At 41.0% G+C, this 15,670-nt stretch overlaps 1 protein-coding gene across 1 annotated transcript in view; it reads left to right on the plus strand.

Annotated features, from left to right (window-relative positions):
* Window positions 1-3,483: 3,483 nt before the first annotated feature.
* Window positions 3,484-15,670, plus strand: part of SLC35B3 (solute carrier family 35 (adenosine 3'-phospho 5'-phosphosulfate transporter), member B3) — a 34,162-nt gene continuing 21,975 nt past the window's right edge. The window contains exons 1-3 of the mRNA XM_006761133.2: window positions 3,484-3,505; window positions 10,156-10,283; window positions 13,300-13,593. Coding sequence (XP_006761196.1) covers window positions 3,484-3,505; window positions 10,156-10,283; window positions 13,300-13,593 — 444 coding nt within the window. The remainder of the gene's footprint in view (window positions 3,506-10,155; window positions 10,284-13,299; window positions 13,594-15,670) is intronic.

Consider the following 15,670-nt stretch of genomic DNA (forward strand, 5'->3'; position numbering starts at 1 on the left):
TGGAAGTCAACCAGCCTACAAGGGAGTTGAATCTATAGCCACAGCCTCATTAGCACTGTCTACCGCTCCCATCACCTCCTGTAGCTAATTATCTTATCATTAACACCAATCACATTATAATTACTTGTGTAAATAATTGTCTCCACCACAAGAATGTGAGCTTGGTGAGGGCAAGGATCCATATCTGCCTTATTCATTGACATCTCCACAGTGCCCAGTAGCAGGTATAGCAAGTGAAAATTGAATTAATTAGATTTTCTGTTCACTTCATCCTAACCTAAATATCTACCAATGAACTGCCTAGCTTGAAAATGCTGTCTAAGTTATTCTTTATGACAGAAATAGAAAGAGGCAGCTGGTGATAATAATATGTAAATGAAATGAATGAAGTGTAATGATAGTAAATCATATTAATAAAAATAACAGCTAACATTTACTGAAGGCTCATCAGATGATAAGCATTGTGCTAACCATTTAATCCTTTTTCACTGAACCATCACAGCAACCAGCCAGTTAAGTACTATTATCATCCCCATTTTACACATAGGGAGACTGAGGCTTAGAAGATTGAAGTAAGTTGCTCAAAGACATCCAACAAGCAAGTAGTGGTGTAAGGATTTAAATTTAGTCTTACTCTAGAACCTAACTCTTAATGCTATGAAAGATGATTGCCCAGGACATAAGAATGTGAGAAACATGGAAAAGGCATCCAAAAGTGTCCTCCTACTGGAAGGCAGGAGCATTTATACATAGGTGCCCATCCCCCACTGGTGGATCACTGCCTGGAGATGTTCACTTCTCCAAACCATCTAAGCAGCAGCTGTGTGTGTGTGTGTGTGTGTGTGTGTGTGTGTGTGTGTGCAAGTACATGCATGTGCATGAGAGATGGGGGTGCAATGAGCTCTTCAGGCTTCTGCAGCATCACAAAAGCAGAAAACAAAAACACATAATGCAAGCTTGAGACAATACACTGCAGCAGGAAATGACTGTGTGAGATTGAGAAGATTCAGTCTGTACAGAGGATTTAATATCCAAGGTTTAATAGAATAAGCTAGAGGTCCAACTGCTGCCACCCCCTGGTAGTCAGGGCCCTCCCACAGGAAGAGCGCTGCCCAGCCAGAAGCCGGGCTCATGGCTGGCGAGCGCAGCAATGGTGGAGGGAGCCTCTCCCGCCTCCTTGGCAGTGCTGTCAGTCGGACATCCCACGAGGGCTCCTGGACTGCGAGAGGGTGCAGGCCGGGCCATGCTGGGTGGGAGTCAGTCCCAGGCCCAGCACACGGGGAGATGTCACTCGGCCTAAAGCGCACACCTGGAACACAGTGAGCCCCGCCCTGCAGAGGGACGCTCTCCGCAGCAGCTTGTTCTGTGTTAGGTCACAAATTCGGTGCCTGACGCGAGGAAATCTGAGGGCTCCAGGCCCTGTCCCTGAGGCTGTAGTTGATAGCTACCTTCTCATTCATCCACCATCCATTCTATATTTATCTCACCCTTGGTCAGCACTACAACTGATTGATAGCCTATTGGGGTGCCTTTTCACCAATTTGAGCATGGAAACACCAAGAGACACTCCAGTGAATCCACTAGCTCTGTAGACATACATTCCTCTTGTCCCCACTAGGTGGAGCAGCATTCATAATACTCAGGTCTACTATGAAGCAGGTCCAGGTTTCTTCTCCATCTTCTTTCTTGGCCACTAGTGTGAGGCATCTAAATGATCAAGTGGTACATATATTCATTGACTCCTATTATAGTCCATAGTAGAAGAGTTTTTTCCAAGATTTTCTCTAATTAGTAGAGAAATGAGAAGCACAAATTCTGCAATTGAGTCACTGGGAAGCATTGTGAGAGAGATCAATATTATTTCCACTTCTTGGCTCCCAAATTCATGTATTCTAGTTATTGGAAGCACAAGACCATATCTGTCAGCCTAGGTTTCTTTGCCTATAAATATTCAGACAATGACCTCTCAACCCTATTGGTGCATTGCTCCTGAGGAGACTTAATGTTCTCTAGACCATGCCATTGTCCTATTAGGCCAGCTGCCTCCAGATGATGCAATGTATAGTAGGGCCAGTAGATCCCACGATCATGTGTCCATTGTCACACATCCTTTACCATAAAGCGGGTCTCAATCAGAGGCAATATGTCAAAAAAATAAGTATTTGGAAGTTTATCAGACTGAAGTGCTGGCAGAGGCACTATGAACAGGACAGAGTCATATCAAGAGAGGTGTCAATTACACAAAGACAAATCACTGCTCTCTCCAGGAAAAAAAAGGCTTTTATGTAATCAAGCAAGTGGCTTGCTCCTCCTTTTTTGGGATTTACCATCAATCCTTGCTGCTGACAGGCTGGACATTCTAAGAGGCAGTAGTTGCACCAGCTTTAGTAAGCAGGAGCATTAGCTGCTTGGCCAGGCATGTGCCCCTCCTGAACCTCATGGTTTTTCCATATATGAGCATATCAGGCAAGCGCAGAAGCTGCTGAGAACAAAGGCTAACACACATTGGACAAGTCATCCTGTCTACTTGCTTACTGAGTGCCTCCCCTGCAGTAGGGCTTTACATAGGGCGTAAAATGAGACACAAAGATTCAGGACTTTGTGCCCACTCCTTAGGTATATCCACATGCCTCTTCCCCAGAACTCCTTGTATCCAATCTGCCATTTTTATACCTTCTTGTCCCCTGACCAAAGATATACACTATTCAGGAGGGAGAGACAAAGCCATTTCTCACTCTATACCAAGTGAATATCAAGTGTCCACAGTTCTGTGCACTGGAGGCATTTCACCCTAATGTCTTTTTAGAACCACCCCTGAATGGGGCAGCAGTAGAGCAGTAATTCATTTTCAGCACACACCAAGGTATTCAACCAAGTGATCTTTGAATAAAGGTCCATGTTGTGGTGGTGGTTGTTGTTTTCTCTTTCATTAGTTAGTCACAGGGAAGACTCTCCTGAGGCTATAGGTGTGAGCTGAGGGAGAGGCATTGGTGCAATACAAGTAGGTAATATGAGAGTCTAGCCCACTCTCTCACCTAATTTATTTTGCCGTCTAAACTTGCTCAGGCCTAGTCCTTAATGCACATTTTCCTCTTACAGCAGATTGCTGCTGCACCTGTCTGTTTTTATGACTCAATGGATCTGAATTTCACAACAGCGAGGTCATGATGGGCACCTGCAATCTCATAGCCACTGGATGTCCAATGGTCAGCACCAGTCCCTAGTAGCCCCCAGAAGCATCACAGGAGCTTAAAGTTGAGCAGTTCTCAGCTACAGAAAGTGGGGACCAGTCTTCTAATCTGCCAGTATTCACTGTAATTCTTCTATTGGGGTTTCCAGAGTTCCATTCAACAATATCCACCACAGATTCCTTGACCCGTTGAATCTACTGGGTCACACAAATCCAATGTCAGAGTAAGATGACAATCCAGTACAGCCTAAATCTTGCTCTGGGCCCCACTGAGCTGAAAGTTAAGTCGCCTAATGAATGGAATGAAGCAGTGTGGTAAATGTGGCTCTGAAATTAAGGGCCATCAAGTGCTGGATCTCTCTTTTTTGCAATAGGAGCTACAAAGCGCAGTAGCTTTTTCTTCACTAAAGGATGTAACCAATGCTTCTGTGCCCACATGACATCCTTCCAGTAAATCTCTGATTTAAGCCATAATCTGGAGAACATTTTTGTGGACACTCTGATCCACTTTTTACTGATAGTGTTTCAGCTCAAGCAGGCACTGCAAGTCTTTCTGCTTCCTGTCTTATGGTCTTCTTTGATACTACAGATGTCCTTTAGAAAGTACATTCAGGAAATTTGAGCAACAGGTGCTATGGAGAAGTGTTTCAAGCTCTAGTCCGTCAGGCTTTCAGTTCCTGAGGGAATTGAGCCCCACTGCCCAGAGCAGCTTCCTCCATATGAACCCTAATATGCCTTTCCTTTTTCTCTCTCTCCCTCTCCTTTTTGCTTACCTTCTGCTTCCTCGGATGACTTTCCAAACAAACTACCTGCACACAACTTCTTGTCTCAAATTCTCATTTCAGATAAAACCAAAAGAGGATACCACAGACTCTCCCAAATCATTAGATGCCCCTAACTTTAGCAGGTTCTAAATCCTTATAGGTTTTCTCTCTCCTCGGTGGAACACAGGTGTCTTTCTAGAGTATCCAGACTTGTCTCTTTTTCCCTAGGTCCAATTAGTATGATGTCAATAATACAGAGGACTTCGTGACAAGAAAGATTCCCACAGGACTCAATGTTAACAGAGTGGGAAGGTTGTCCTAGCCCTAGAAAAAAGACAGTGAATGCCTACTGAAATCATTTTCACAAAGGATAAAATTGTTCTGCTTTTGTTCTGCTTTACCAAACATTTGCCAGCTCAACAACTACATAACATGTATGAAATGCTATTTTTATCTATTTTAGTAAAAATACAACTGGCACAATCGCAGCTGCTATTAGAGCCACAACTTGTACAAAGTCTACCAGCATACACCATGATCCACCTAATTTTCCCAAGGGCTAAAAAGGTGAATTGAATGAGTATTTGATGGAGGTCATCATCTGTACATTTTTGAAGTCTTTGCTGGTAGTGCAATCTGCATTTCTTCCTAGGATGCAAATGCTTCCAATGTACTCTCTTGGCCCAGGTAGAAGAGATGATTTCAGGAGCTTCAACTTGGCCTTTCCTACCATAAGAACTTTTATCACAGATGAGAGAGGGCTCTATCAGTTGCTAAGCATGTCAATACCAATTATAGCTCAGGGAACCCATAGACCCATTGGACATGCTATGAGACAGATTTTGGGCAGATCTCCTTTTATCACCTGGCCTCCATTTTGAATGCTTCATATCATTCAATATCCATTTAGTCCTTGTATCAAACAGCCCTTGAATCTGGTAATTCATGTTGCATACTAGTATGCTTGTCCATGGGTAAATGGCTTTTGGTACCTTAGGGGATATATTGGGAACTCATTGTAGATAACTCATGGTGGCATTGCAAGATTCTTCCTCAGGGGACTGGGATCCCCCTCCATTGATGGGTCAGGGTATGAGGTTACTTTTGTTAAGGCAATTAGTGTCAGCCTTCTGCTCACTAGTTCTTTTGTTTGCTTTCATGGTTGTTCAAGGCAAACAATATTCTTAAGATACACATCTGTCTCACCCTTAGGAACACTTTGATTATAAGCCTGTGGACCAAGGCAACATGGTTGCCACTCTGGCTTTGCTGTTATTTTGGTAATTACATCCACCTTGCCTCTATTGGCCAAATGACGTCACTGGGCTTCTGCTCCTCTAGAATTATATCACCCATGTTGTCCCTATTGGTTATTAGGGATCCTACATCCATGCATCTTCTACTTTAGCCTTGTTTTACAGAGGACACTAAGCTTCTCAGAGATGCCAACATCCTTCTCACTAGTGTATTCTGTGTTGCCTTATTGAAGGCGGCAGTGTCCACCAAGCCTTCCCAGGGAACATGGGCAGGTGTTGGGTTCTTTGTTCTCACATAACAAATTCATTCTAAAAACACCATCTCCCTGGGGCTTCTGATTCCTTCCTCAATATTATCAAGGTCATTTCACTATCCCTGCTTCATTTATTGTAGGCTTTCTGCATTCAAGCTTCAAGGAACTGTCTCAGCAGGGCATTGGGACTAGCTATAGGTGTCCTCGCCTCCTATTAAATTCTGAGCCATAGAGATTGCTCCTATGTCATTAAATTCTCCCTTATCCAGCCTGATATTCTGTTCCCTTTTCCTCTCTCCCCAAGTCCAATGGATTCACTCCTGGATTCTGGCATGTGGTCTCATAGTTGTTGTTAGTTGTTACCAGCTAGATTTAGTGATACTTTGCGTGACACAGCTATTTCCTCCCCAAAGTGGGCTGCACTTCCCCACTCGGGCTATATTGAGAGCTGACCTAATTTTTGGTCTGGAGTCAATAATTGGAGGTTGGAGCAGACCTTGAGGACAATCATGATCTTGTCAGGCACCTGTCTCTGATGAAGCTTTTTCATGGTGTTCAGGTGAGAGAAAGTTCTTCTCCTGATCAAAGGGAAAGGATTGCTTCTACCATCCCAAGGGGCTCAAGGGGATTTAGAGGTTCATGGTTCCTAGTATTGCCCACACAGTTGTCCCCTTCCTAGAGCTCATGGTCCTTTTCTTCCCCTATCAGGGCCCTGACTTTAGCATCGAGATCTCCAAGGGTATATACATTTAATCATCATTGCAGCCCTGCTACCCTTATAATTAAATCCTGAACTGATATTTAGCAGTCTATCCTGAGGCTGCAAGAGATGAAGGTCTCTTTAAATTCTGATATGGAGGCTTTCCAGCCCTTGCATTGAGTCCTGAGTTGATAGCTGGCTGATCATGAAAGTTTAAAAGAAAAAATAGCCAGCTAATTTCCTCATTCTTGTAAGTACCATTGCCCCTTTCCCATTCACATGTCAGAGCTACTATGCAGATTAATGTTTCATGTTCATCTTTTGGCCACCACAGGTGAGAAGAGCCTGAGCAATCGTGATGCCTTAGCACACCAGGAAGTATTCATGCTGTCATCTGAGTGAGGAGTGACCTACTTCGAGACCGGGGAGGCTGCATTGAGGCTTTCTTCTTACACCAACTTTACTGACATGGTTTTTCACAAATGCAAACTTAAGACAATTACTTCAGTGACGTTAGATCATTTGGGTGGTGATCCTAGCGAGAAGCAGTGAGAAAAATGGGAAGAAAATATAAAAGATGCAAGAGTGTATTATTAAAGTTGTTTCTGTGGGTAACCAGCACTCAGTTTCACCAGGACCACTTGACAAGCCCACAAATGGCCTTACAAAATTGTCTTGCTAAGGGAAATTAGCCCTTGGGAGGCAAGGTGAATTTTCACAGATGGGCTATTAGTAGTTTTCCTCTTTAATTATGCTTTTATAGATCAGCGTATTAGCAATTCTATAGATTGGATTACTGCCTTGTTGAATGCCTCTATTTATTTTGGTTGACTCTGTTTGGACTACCCTTTCTTCCCCTTTTTGCCATACCAAACCCTCAGCATCATTTAGGTTCTGCCTTCTAAAGGAAGCTTTCATAATCCACTCCAGTCAACATTTTACTACTTCTAATTTCCATTCTGCTGTCTTAGCACTCATTTGGCACTAAGTCATAGTCATTCATGAAGTATTTACTGAGTGGAGGCTATGCCCCAAGCACTCTGTTCTTGATGATGGTAGTATAGCTGTGAATAAATGAGAGAAAATTCCTGTTCTGTGGAACAAAATTGCAGCAGCACAAAAGATGTGGGGGAGGCCTAGCCGGTTTGACTCAGTGGATAGAGTGTCAGCCTGCGGACCAAAGGGACCCGGGTTCCATTCCAGTCAAGGGCATGTACTTGGTTGCAGGCTCCTTGGGCCCTGACCCTGGTCGAGGCTCATGCAGGAGGTTACCAATTGATGTTTTTCTCTCACATCGATGTTTCTCTCTGTCTTTACCTCTCTCTTCCATTCTCCCTAAAAATCAATGAAAAGATATCCTCCAGTGAGGATTAACAACAACAACAAAAGGTGTTGGAGAGACTGATAATAAATATGTAGGAAGTGATCAAAACTGCTATGAAGACAAGTAAAGTGGGGTGAGGACAGTGTGTGTGTGTGTCACGCACTTGCAGGGGTTAACTTTCCTAGAGAAGGAAGTCATGGAAGAACTGTCTGATCAGTTACCTTTGAGCACTGGCCCGAAGAAAATGAGGAAGTATGTGTTGTGGACATCGGGGAGGGCAGCATTCCATGCAGAAGGAACAGTAAGTCCTGAGCACTGATGCTTAATATGCTTGGAGAGGGTTGGATGGCTTTTGAAGAGTAGCTGTGGATGTGGTCGATCCACATCAAGTTCTTTCTTAGAAGCCACAATAAGGGTTTTGAACTTTAATCTGAGTAAATCCATAAGCCATAAAAGGCCTTCTAGCAGAAAAATGTGTATTTGGTCACAGATTCTGAAAGGAACATTCCAGCTGCTGAATGAATTTGGATATAGAGAAATAAAGGGAAGTAGAAAGACCTGTTAGGTTACTGCAATCATGCATGCCTGAGTGGATGGTACCTTATGACACCTCTTGTAATGCAAATTGTTTTGTACCAACATTTACTTTTTTGTCATGTGTATCCATAACTCCTTGAGGGCAGGGAGCTCATACTTTTAAATGATGGATCGTGTATATGACCTATACACATGTCTATTTAATACAGCTCAATAAATTATTTACATGCCTAAGAGTAGTATTAAGTCCACATTATTTGGTAACAGTATGGGATCACTGAAAGCCTTTGTCACTTACTATTTCTTTAAGAAATTTTTATTCTCCACGCCTTAATTTCAACATTATAACATGCTTATAACACCAACCTAACCTAGTCTGTTGTAGGGGGCAGGAATGACACCAGGCATTAGACCACTGGGATCAGACCAAACCTGGGTTCAGCAACCTCAGTACTCCAGTTCTGGTTAGGAAAGAATTATTCAGAGCCAAGACTCAACCATAAGAGAACATTTATTTATAAAATCACAGAGGTGGAAGAAGTAACTCGTAAAAGAAACAAGTTATAGAGGCAAAGTTTGGGAATGAGGAAGCTAATGGTAACAAGCCTGGGGGTGGGGGGAGGGGAGGGAAAGACATGAATGGGCATGTTCCTAGAGGGAGAGCTCACTGGATCCTCCATCCTAAGGGTTTCAAGAGTGGAGATTTTAGGGGAGGTCCCAGGGGAAGTTCTTAATAGCATATCCATCAGCTCTCCAGGTGTGTCCCTTCAGGGTCTAGGTCTCCACTGATTGATTGGGTGGCACCAGAGCAGGGGGTCATTATCCAATGCAGGTCCTGAGGTCAGCCTTGGTGTCCCTTGTCTGGTTTTGCTGTTTTTCTGGGACTAGAGCTGAATACAACTGAGGCCTAGATGTTATCTCTAGGGAGGAAAGGTCAGGGGGTCCAAACCAAATGACCAGCGATATGCTAGGGAAGGAAAGGTCACCCTGGCGGGGGAGGTCCCACCCAATAATTGTCCTCTGCTAGGCACCTGGGATTTTTGCCCTGGTGACCTTTTGAACCTGCCCTTGTGGCCTTCTGAACCTGGCCCATGGTCCTTGCTCTGCTCCTGTCTGTCTAATTGCCTACTACAAGTTAATAAGGATTGAATGAAAATGCCTGGCCACACCCACCACTTACAATGGAAGATATCTGTGTTACTTCAACAGAAACCAAACACCCAATACAAAACACACATGCTCTTTCTGTATAATGCCTGTGAGATTTTAAAAGCTTTACATAACTGACTGGATTCTAACATATATTAATCCAATTCATTCCTTCCTAGTTATACAGAGCATGCACTTAAAAATGTTCCAGCTCTGTCCTAGCATCTTTGCCTTCGGTATCATTTTAGTGTTAACTAAAATCAACTTAACACCTCTCCATCCCATCTTGGTTTGTCACATCATTACATCCCAGTAATTGTGGATGTAGCCCTAAACCCGAGGTGGATGTTTAGGAGTTTGATAGGTGGTCAAGCTATGGAATCTACATTCTGAGCCGTAAGGGACGCTGTCAAAGCTATGCTGGCAACACTTCTGTTGTGTTGCAAGGACCGGGTTGCAATAGCTCCAAGCTGAATTATAATGTCAGTGACAACCCAAGTGTTACTTCAGTCTATTTACACCAGAAAGTAGGTGCAAGTCGGTAAGAACAGGGAAGCAGAGAAAGGTATGTCGACTTTGCCTCATCTCATTAGGATCAAGTAGAGGAAAGAGGGAACCCCAGAGATTTCTAAATGCGGGTCATCTTTCTCCTCTTGGCCGCCTTCTCAAATTTCAATGCAGGGCCCTTGACATGAGGTCTCCTCCCGCTTGGGCGCCCACGGGGCTGGAGAAGCCAGGGAGTCCCAGGCCCCTGCTAGCAGGAGGCTGCAGAAGCTGAGGCTTGTACCCAGGAACAAGCGGAGCACACGACCCCACTGGCGGTCGCCGCCCCGAGGCCATGTTTAGTGGGTACGGAGCGCTGTCCTCGCACTGTAGGGCCCACCTCCGCTGCACGCTACCCGCGCCCCGGAGGAGAGAGAGCATGCGCGAGAGGTAGCCGGGCGCGGCGGCCAGAGGCTAACGGGGAGGCGGGGCCGTGAGACTGCGCACGCGCGCCGAGACACATAGGCGGAAGTGGCGCGCGGGCGCTGGTACCGCGAGGACCTTTGCGTGGAGGCGGCAACCTGGCGGACAGTGCAAGATTAGTCCGAGAGGAGGAGAAGCCGGAGGTGATGGCGGCGGACGTGGGAGGGGGAGACGCTCGTCTGGCTGGCGCCGCCCAGTCTGGGGTCACCTGGAAGGCTCCGGAGGGGACGTGCCGCACGGGCCTTACGTCCTATTTGGGACCCGACCGCCCCGCCCCCCTGGCCCCCGAGAACCTCCCCTCATCCCTCAGGAACCTGCGGGGAGAGGCTGATGCTGGCGTGGAGAGCGCGGGTCATTTCCTCCTGTGCACACCGGAAACCCGCTGTCACGGTTTCTCGGGAGGAGGGCTGCTCTTGACCCCATTCCGCCCTCCCGCCGGCGAGAACGCCCTCCTTCCTGCCTGGCCCCTGGGTCGCAGGCCTGCGGCCACGCACAGGGGCCCCTGGAGAAAGACCCGTCCCCCGGGGTCCGAGCCCGCGTCTTAGTTGGGAGCTTCTTCCGGGTTCCGAGCCCAGGAGGGTGCCCCGCTGGCCTTTTGGTTTGCAGGGCAAGGTGATGGTTCTTACAGGTTATTAAGTGCGGGTCTTCAGCCTCCCCTGGAAGCTATGCCGATCCTCCCTTCCCTGCAGCTCAGTTCTCTCCCCAGCTATTTTATTTTTCTTTTAAATATGCAACCGAGGCCGGAAGATTTGGTGTGCTAAGAGGGTTTTGATTTTTTTTAGCGTTGGACATATTCAGGAGGATAGCAGATGTCGAGAATTGTTTGTTGGAAAAACTTTCTAAGTGAGTTGAGGTCGTTTGTGACTTGGAAGAGAAAAAGATAGTAGCATTTGAAAATAATTTATATAAGTGTGTTTTATACTTAATATATATATATATACATATATACCCTAAGTTTAGCTTTATCGCTTGGAAAATAAGAGTAACCTTCAAAAGGTACCACACGGTTTCTTAAACTTTGTATAATGAGGTGTGTACAAAGAATTGGATAGCATTTATTATTTTCTGTTTTATAATCATTCCCCATAGGTCATGATTAATATCTAGGAACCACTTAATCTAACTATAATAGTAAGATCCTTTTATTTGTAGTAATGAGTGTGCCAAAATACAGAATCAAGCTTACTTCAGGTTACTTACACTGAAATGGCATAATTTCCTCATATTTTACCCTTTTGTTGTGGGAGACCTTTCAAAGGTTGGAAAAGACTGGGTTAAGAAATTTACTGAAATACTTTTGACTGCAGTAGGTCATTGTAAATCAACATTATCACCAGTTACTTATAATTTTTTAAATTTACTATGTGCTAGAAATACTGCTTTTTTTTTTTGGTTTTAGCTGTTATTTGTGCCTTCAGGTAACTAAAATTAAATATCTGGGTTGTCTTTTAGTAAGAGGCCTCAGGCAGTGTGTTTTTTGTACTTAGTTTCAAGAGTTACTGTAAACTTATAAAGCAAAGCAAAATGTCGACCATTTAGTTTGAAATGTTAACCAGTGTAACTTTATGCTTGATTTTTTTTTTCCTGCACCACAAGGACATTGGCCTAATTTCTTTAGATGTTGATTTGTAATGTCATTAATGTCTGAAATGGAAGGGATATGACAAACATTTAAGATCACAATTATTGGGTTTCAGAGCTCACGGGGTCTTCCTTCATCAGTCACATGATCTGACCAAAGATGTTCTGATTAATAAAACTACATTCTAAATGCAAAGCTTTAAAAGGCAGGTTTTCTAATGCTGGTGCCTCAAGTAAGCAACAGAAGTGAATTTATCTTCATGTTCATTTTAGATGCTCTGTGGAAATTTTCAGTATGGATATTAATATTTTGGCACAAATGTCCAAGAAGAAGTAACAGTGCTACAGGGATTTATGCGTGTCTGGTATAGGTCTGTGGCTCATAAGATTGTCAGTAGGTGTGTTGAAGTGACAAAGTATTAGAAAAAGAAGAATACTATTGATATAGAATACTATGCAAAACAGAGTTTATTCTTATCTTATTAATCATTAATTATTGTGTTATTTTTCCATACCATCAACTGTAGACCTACTTTAGCCCCACCATGTATAAATCCAAAGAAAATCAACAGTCATCTATGGAGCCTTCATGATTTTTTTTTTACAGGCTAACAAAAAATTGTGTGTTTCTCAGCTTTTTGCAATCCCAAAGACTTTTTTTTTCCAAAGACTTTTTTCTCTTGTTTTTAAACAGCTTTATTGAGGTATAATTGATATATATTTAAAAACAACCTGCACATTTAATATATACAATTTGATAAATTTGGATATTTTGCATATGCCTGTGATACTACCACCATAATCAATGTAGTAAACATATCTATCACCTCCAAAAGTTTATTTCCCCTTCTGTGTGTTTGTATGATTAAGAACGCTTAACGTGAGATCTACAAATGTTAAGTGCACAACACCTTGTTTTTAACTATAAGCACTATATTGTATAACAGATCTCTAGAATTTACTCATTTTGTTTAACTAAAACTTTACAACCATTGAACAACTTCCCTAAAGACTTTTAAAATTATTTTCTCCAAAGAAAGAAAACTTTTCTTTTACCTAAGAGATGCTATTGCTAAAGTATATCCTCCTTTCAGTAGTTTCTGATAAATCTAGTTTTTTAAGTCAATTACAGTAGTTTGACTTTATTTTAAAATGTCATTAGCAAATATATAGTCTTAGTATATGAGAAGCATCAGTTGTTCTTTACTCTTCTGCAAATAAGAATTGACATTAATGTGAAGATGTCATGCATAAACTGTCATGGGCTTTAAAAATTATATTCTACATATAAAAACATAAAGGTGTGTTTACTTCTTTAATGAAATAAATATGAGATTAGCTTTTGGAAATGAGAATGGTATATGTTTAATGATGTATTGGTCTTTATTAGGTGAAGATCAATTGGAGAATCGACATGTTTTTGGTTGATTGGAAAATTGAATAGGGGAATTAATGTATTAATATCCAGAGACTATGAGATTTATCTGTATAATTTTAAAGTGTGATTTGAAATATTATTTGGAGCATAGTACTTTATGATCCAAATGTTTTGCTTACATGGCCTATTTCCTTCTTTAGGACTTAGCTCAGGAAGCAAAAGAAAAACTGAACAAAGGAGAGGAAACCAACAAAGATACCTTTGGAAAATCTGAATGTGGCAAAATAAGAACAATGGATCTCAAGTTCAACAACTCCAGGAAATATATTTCTATAACTGTCCCATCCAAAACCCAAACAATGTCACCACATATCAAGTCAATAGATGACATTGTAGTGCTTGGCATAAATCTTAGCAAATTTAACAAACTTACTCAATTTTTCATATGCGTTGCTGGAGTTTTTGTATTTTACCTCATTTATGGATATTTACAGGTAAAAATTAGTTATTTGTTTATGGTAATTATAACAAGTATGGTCAATAAGAGCACTTAAGAATTTTGTTCAAGATATTTTCCTTTATAAGTTACTGGTTTATTCACAAATTGGAAGTTTTCAGTATAGTAGTAGAAGAGGGCCTCTTAAAAGTCAGTCTGCTTCAGCAGAGGTCATGGTTTCAGAATTCAATATTTTAAGAGGGGAAGAGAGCAAAGACAATCGTAAGAAATTAAAACTATGAAAAAATTAAAATATTTATCAAAATATAGATAATGTAAGCATGTATTTGTTTTTAAAAGTGAATAATTCAAGTATTAATTGGTTTCTGGAACATAATTCTCCATTAAAATTTAATGATAGCACAAAAGCTATATTCCAGTTCATTCTTCATTCTTGGAGCTTAATAATAGCAGGTCAATTTTGAAAAAAGCTTTTATAGATGTTTTATATTTTTCCAAGGGTATCTCTTTGATTCTGTGATCATTGAATCCTTTTGTTTTATTTGAAACACCTATTGTATTTTCATTCTTGTTAGTTTCTTTTTCTATTCTAACTTTGGCAGAACCTTATTTTTTAACCTGTGCCAAACATTTCTAACATTTCCACAGTTTGTCTCACATTTGCATTGTGTTATGGCATAGGTATATACATTTAACCAGCCGTAAATTCCTGACCTTCAAAGACATGTGTTGGATGGGAGGATCTAGACTAGTGTAAACAGAATTTTGAAATGGACTAATATTATTAATGGTCAGTTCATTAGTATTTTCAGCCATTACCAACTTTGCATTTTATGCAACTCCCCAACATAAGAGAACCCTTTATAATTCAAGAAAAAGAGGGTGCTGTGTTTTTTTCAAACAAAGATATTTCTGGTATGCTGTAGTATTAATCAGAGTGAGCTTAATCATTGTACTCTGACATTGTCTTAAAGATAAAATATAAATAAAGGTGATTTGTGACTATTCCTTAGCTTATAAAAATGCTATGAAGAGTATTAATGTAAAACAAAAACATGAATTAAATTTTAATTTTTATAATAGCTGATTTTGCCACTACAAAATGCTATAAAAATTCAGGTATCACAGTGAAGAACAATAAAAAATACTAAATTTTATCAAATAAAAGCTAGAATTCTTGCTGAAAACATTTTTTTAAAAAATATCATTCTTACCAAATAACTTGGGAGCAAAGTTAGTCATTGCAAAAGAAAATGAATTAGAAATTTACTGTACAAATTTGATTTTATATTAACGATCAGAGACTTTATAGCAGATTTGCAGTTTCTTGTAAAATTAGATAAATTGCTATAAATATGTTTGTAGCACCATTATCGTTGTGAAATTGGCATTGCTACTAAATGACACAATTGCATATTAAAATAGTTTAAAGAAAATGGTTGGAGTTTTGTACTGAAGTTAGCTATATATTTATATAATCTGAATGCCAAAATACTTAACAAAGCTATTTTCATGTTTTATACTTCATAAACCAGAAAAATCCTAAATACTTTGCAGACTTACTTAACATGAAATCTAAATTTGAGGAATTATGCTGTATCCTAAATGTACAAAGTCTAGTTCAGAGTCTGTTTAGAAGCTATGTTTAGTTTTTCTTTGAAAGAAAATTTATACATAAATCTTATCTTTTTAAAATTTATTTAAAATACAGTTGAAATGTATATTTGTGGGGGAAATCTGATATAGTAAAATAACTATTAGAACACCTCTTAATGACTTTTTAAGAATGTCTTTTAAAAAATTAATCCAAATAATACTTTATGGTACAACATTATGTTTAGGCAAAATTACCATTTCCTCACAAGAAGTTTTATATAATCTGTGGCACAAGCATTCAAAAAATTAACATTAAGTTGATTTGATCCCTAACTGGTTTGGCTCAGTGGGTAGAGCATCAGCCTGTGGACTCAAGGGTCCCAGGTTCGATTCCAGTCACGGGCATGTACCTTGGTTGTGGGCACATCCCCAGTAGGGGCTGTGCAAGAGGCAGCTAATCGATGTTTCTAACTCTCTATCCCTCTCCCTTCCTCTCTGTAAAAAAAAATCAATAAAAT

This window comes from Myotis davidii, unplaced genomic scaffold (assembly GCF_000327345.1).
Source record: "Myotis davidii unplaced genomic scaffold, ASM32734v1 scaffold76, whole genome shotgun sequence".
Taxonomy (NCBI): Eukaryota; Metazoa; Chordata; class Mammalia; order Chiroptera; family Vespertilionidae; genus Myotis; species Myotis davidii.